The sequence below is a fragment of the Myotis brandtii genome, unplaced genomic scaffold, assembly GCF_000412655.1.
Source record: "Myotis brandtii unplaced genomic scaffold, ASM41265v1 scaffold19, whole genome shotgun sequence".
NCBI lineage: Eukaryota > Metazoa > Chordata > Mammalia > Chiroptera > Vespertilionidae > Myotis > Myotis brandtii.
Window position 1 is genome coordinate 1,819,997 of NW_005357075.1, and position 831 is coordinate 1,820,827.

General features: G+C 62.6%; 1 protein-coding gene across 3 annotated transcripts in view; it reads left to right on the forward strand.

Annotated features, from left to right (window-relative positions):
• Window positions 1-111: 111 nt before the first annotated feature.
• Window positions 112-831, forward strand: part of GFRA2 (GDNF family receptor alpha 2) — an 88,737-nt gene continuing 88,017 nt past the window's right edge. For 2 of the 3 annotated variants that reach the window (XM_005864613.2, XM_005864614.2), the window contains exon 1: window positions 112-798. In XM_005864613.2, coding sequence (XP_005864675.1) covers window positions 759-798 — 40 coding nt within the window. In that variant the 5' untranslated portion in view covers window positions 112-758. The remainder of the gene's footprint in view (window positions 799-831) is intronic. The other variant, XM_014538320.1, reaches the window with a different exon arrangement.

An 831-nucleotide genomic window follows, 5' to 3' on the forward strand; every position in this document is an offset into this window, starting at 1 on the left:
CGAGGGGGCCGGAAGGGGGAAGGGGGCGGGCGGAGGGAGGAGCGGGAGAGAGGGGGAGGGAGGGAGAGGCGAGCGAGGGAGAGCTGGGCAGAGCGAGCCAGAGCTAGAGCCCGAGAGGAGCGGGAGGGAGAGGGAGGAAGACGGACGCACGCCGAGACTCGGGCGCCGGAATTCCATTAGAAAAAAGTGAGCCGGCCGAGGGTAGCGGGAGAAGGTTTTTTGAAAATTTCCTTCGTCTGGAGCGAAAGAAGCGACTCGGGTCTCGCGCCCGCCAAGCTCCCGCTGGATTGCTCCCTGGCGCTTGCCCACGTCGGTGGATTGCTCTCCTCTTTGCGTTTTATTCTGACCCCCACCCACGCCGCTTCCTTCCAACCCCCCGCTCTCCCGTCGCCTCTCCCCCACCTCCCCAGGCCCTTCCAGAGGAGCACAGGGGATCGGACCGCGGGGACCCGCGCTCCCGGGCCGGCGGAGGGACGGCAGAGCGCAGGACCGCTGTCGGCGGGGAAGCAGCACCCACAGACACACCTGTGTGTTTCATTCTAGTGGGCGAGGGGCGTCGAGCGGGCCCGCCGCCTTCTTCCCCACCCCCTCCGGCCAGGGGCGAGAATCGCAGGACTCAGGATCTCCATCGGGCGGACTCGCTGGGATCTCCGCATTGGATTTGGGGCTGATTATCACTGCTTGGCTATATTATTGTCATTTTTTTTTTTAACCCAAGGGAGAAAGACAAAAACACAAAACTGTGGGATTTATTTAACATGATCTTGGCAAACGCCTTCTGCCTCTTCTTCTTTCTAGGTGAGTACCTGCGAGCGGCGAGGGCAGCGGGTC